At 55.0% G+C, this 3342-nt stretch overlaps 1 protein-coding gene across 1 annotated transcript; it reads left to right on the forward strand.

Annotated features, from left to right (window-relative positions):
* Window positions 1-1151: 1151 nt before the first annotated feature.
* Window positions 1152-2711, forward strand: LOC124698758 (serine/threonine-protein kinase WAG1-like). The gene has a single exon (XM_047231194.1). It carries the CDS (start codon window positions 1152-1154, stop codon window positions 2709-2711), a length of 1560 nt encoding a protein of 519 aa, XP_047087150.1.
* The last annotated feature ends 631 nt before the right edge of the window (window positions 2712-3342 follow it).

The raw sequence follows: 3342 nt of genomic DNA on the forward strand, positions 1-3342 counted from the left end.
CTATGTGGCCATGTAATAAGCGGGCAACCTGCTCCATACTTGTACCGAAATAGAATCAAATGTAAACATAAACAACTATCCATAAAGATCTTCCTTATGTGATTTGCAGTCTAAAAGAATTGTGAATGCATCCATAAAAATAATGAAGAGAATGACTAAAATCAGTCGGCTGATTCATTGAATTGAGCTATCACTCACACTGCGATCTCCATCACTCTTCCGTCTTCACTCATTGTTGCTCATCCTCTATTCCAGCTATTTCGGTTGATGCTCATTCGCCCTCCTTGTGTTATGCACTATCGAATTCGATGTTGCTTCCTAGTTCTTAGTGATGCTTCACCGCCCTTCGCTTGCAGCTACACTGGTCGTTCTTGTTGGTTGCTTTCTCATGCGCTACCCAAGGTGAAGGTCGATGGGCTCGCCATGTATGTCACCGGGTCTGGCTAAACTATGCTTACGAGTGGATTTGGTCTGGTGTCACTCATATCGCTCGGGTGGTTGTGACGATCCGAATTTGTGCACAGCACGATCGAAATCTACGAAGTCCATGCATCCATTGGTGATGGTGAGAGTTTAGAAATAATTAAAGATTTTTCTGACAGGTTGTAATTAAGAAGATATGGTGTTTGTTGCATGCACATCATGTTACAATATGTGTCTTAGGTGTATGCTTCGAGGGATTTTCTCATGTTGCAAATATGTTCCTTAGTTATTGTGTGCATTGTTAATATTGTTTCACAAATTGGTTCTTCATGTTGCATATGTTGGGGTTTATATTCCTCAGATTTGCTGCTCTGATGGGAACATGTTGCATATGTTTTTTTAGGCTGCTACCTGGGCGCGTTCCAGTAGAATGTCTACACATATTTTGCGATCAATGTTTTTTTCTCAAATGATATTACTCGTATGCATGAAAACATTGTGTAATGAAGATTTGTGATTCGATCGGCATCCTTTCTTGAGGAGATTTGATCGGGTCGATTTACGGTAGCACATTTCCTTGTTCGTAAGTATTTTTTGTGGCTGTAGCATTTTAGTCCCCCGCTTCATTCTGCGCTCAACGCCTTTATAAACCCAACCGCGCGTCACACAAACCATTCCCTCCCGTCTTCCGTTCCTCCTCCCACTCTCGTGGTCTCGCCGCCATGCACATGGAAGCACCACACCCTCCTCCGTCAATGGACATCCATGAACCCGCGCCGCCGTCCCCTCTCTCCTCCGACATTTCGCCGCACTTCCCGCCGTCCATCGCAGACGCCGGCGCCGTTGCGCTGGACCTCTCCTTCACCTCCACCGCCTCCGCGTCCACCTCCTCCTTCACCACCGCCACCACCTTCAGCGCGCGGAGCTCGCTCTCCCTGCCGTCCTTCTCCTCGTCCACATCTCTCTCGCCGCGGCCTCACTCGTCATCCGCATCCCCGCACTGGACGCACCTCGCCGCCGCCCGCGCCACCACCCCTGACGGCGTCCTCCGTCTCGCCCACCTCCACCTCATCCGGGAGCTCGGCCACGGACACCTCGCGCGGGTCTTCCTCTGCCGCCTCAAGTCCTCGCCGCCGGCCTCCCCGCTCTTCGCGCTCAAGGTCGTCGACCTCCGCGACGACGACCCGTCCCGTGTCTGCCACGTCCTCGCCGAGTCCCGCGTCCTCTCCTCCCTCGACCACCCCTTCGTGCCCACCCTCTACGCGCGCCTCGATGCTGGGCGCTACGCGTGCTTCCTCATGGACTACTGCGCCGGGGGCGACCTGCACTCGGTGCTCCGCCGCCGCCCCGGAGGCCGCCTGCCCGTCGCCGCCGCGAGGTTCTACGCCGCGGAGGTGCTGCTCGCTCTCGAGTACCTGCACGTGCTCGGGTTCGTGTACCGCGACCTCAAGCCGGAGAACGTCCTGCTCCGAGGCGACGGGCACGTCGTGCTCTCTGACTTCGACCTCGCGCTCCCGGCGTCCGTGGAGCCTTCCGTCCGTCGCCGACAGGTGCGGCAGCCGAGCCGACGCCGCAAGAGGAGCTTCCTGCCGTCGTGCTTCGGATCCGCCAAGGGCGGCAGCGAAGAGGAGGATGCCGACGTTGACGCGAAGGAGCGGTTCGAGTTCGTGGCCGAGCCGACGGCGGCGAGCTCCAAGGACTGCGTGGGCACGCACGAGTACCTGGCGCCGGAGCTGGTGAGCGGGAGCGGGCACGGCAACGGCGTGGACTGGTGGGCGTTCGGGGTGTTCCTCTACGAGCTGGTGTACGGGCGCACGCCGTTCAAGGGCGCCGCCAAGGACGTGACGCTGAAGAACATCCTGTCGAAGCAGGTGACGTACCCGAAGCTGGACGGCGACGCGGAGGCCGCGGCGCAGCTGCGGGACCTCATCGGCAGGCTGCTCGAGAGGGACCCGCGGCGGCGCATGGGCGCCGCGCGCGGCGCCGCCGAGATCAAGAGGCACCCGTTCTTCGCCGGCGTGGACTGGGCGCTCATACGGTGCGTGACGCCGCCGCTGGTGCCGGAGGCCGACGCCGCGTCCCCCACCTCCGCCGCCGCAGGCGCGAAGCTTGGGAGCTGGAACAGCTTGGGCGGCAGCAGCTTCAAGAAAGCCAGTAGCTTCAAGAAGAGCAGCAGCTTCGGCAGGAGGTCGAGTGTCGAGGAGCGGCAGGGGGTCTTCTGCAAGCTCATGAGCTGGAATCAGGAGAGCCGATGCAAGAGGACGAGGACGAGCAAGCTGAAACCATGAAATCTGTTCTTGTCTCTGTTGGTGTGTGTTCGTTTTAGTTTTGTTCGTTTAGGTTCCGTGACATGTGCATAGAAGACTATAGAGTGGTGTGGGTTCTGATCGAGTTGGAGGCTGTGAGGAGGAAGAGGAGCTTTGTAGTTTGTACAAAGATCGAGGCGATGTATATGTCACTGCGTTGACATGTAGTTTCATCCGTGCCCGTATATGGAGAAACTTCATCCCTTGTTCACCCAGATTTGTTTTCTCATAATTATCAGATCATCTGTGCCTATTACAGTACTGTATGTGGATTCAGCTCTGACAGATTGACTAGTTGCCGTCACAAGTTAAATCCAGGTCCGAGCATCAAGTTCCAGTTTGACTGCATGTCCCCTTCTCTGAACATTTGGTTGAATTGGTTCTGCTGGACCTTCTCCCTCCGCGGATCGATGCGATCACGACTTTGTCGCACACATGCACCATGCGTGTTGATCACTCATACTTAATCTGTCTAGTTTTTTTTTTCTAAAGAAAATGAAGGTAGACCCCGATCGTTACATAAAAATTCAAAATGATGCACACAATATTACTTATTTACATTATTCAAAAGAGCCTTGCAAAGAAAACACAAAAAATATGCCCACACGAGGGA

Source organism: Lolium rigidum, chromosome 3, assembly GCF_022539505.1.
Source record: "Lolium rigidum isolate FL_2022 chromosome 3, APGP_CSIRO_Lrig_0.1, whole genome shotgun sequence".
NCBI lineage: Eukaryota > Viridiplantae > Streptophyta > Magnoliopsida > Poales > Poaceae > Lolium > Lolium rigidum.

Excerpts from the sequence above, each read along its gene's own strand:
- LOC124698758 (XM_047231194.1), top strand. The coding sequence starts at position 1,152 with ATGGAAGCACCACACCCTCCTCCGTCAATGGACATCCATGAACCCGCG.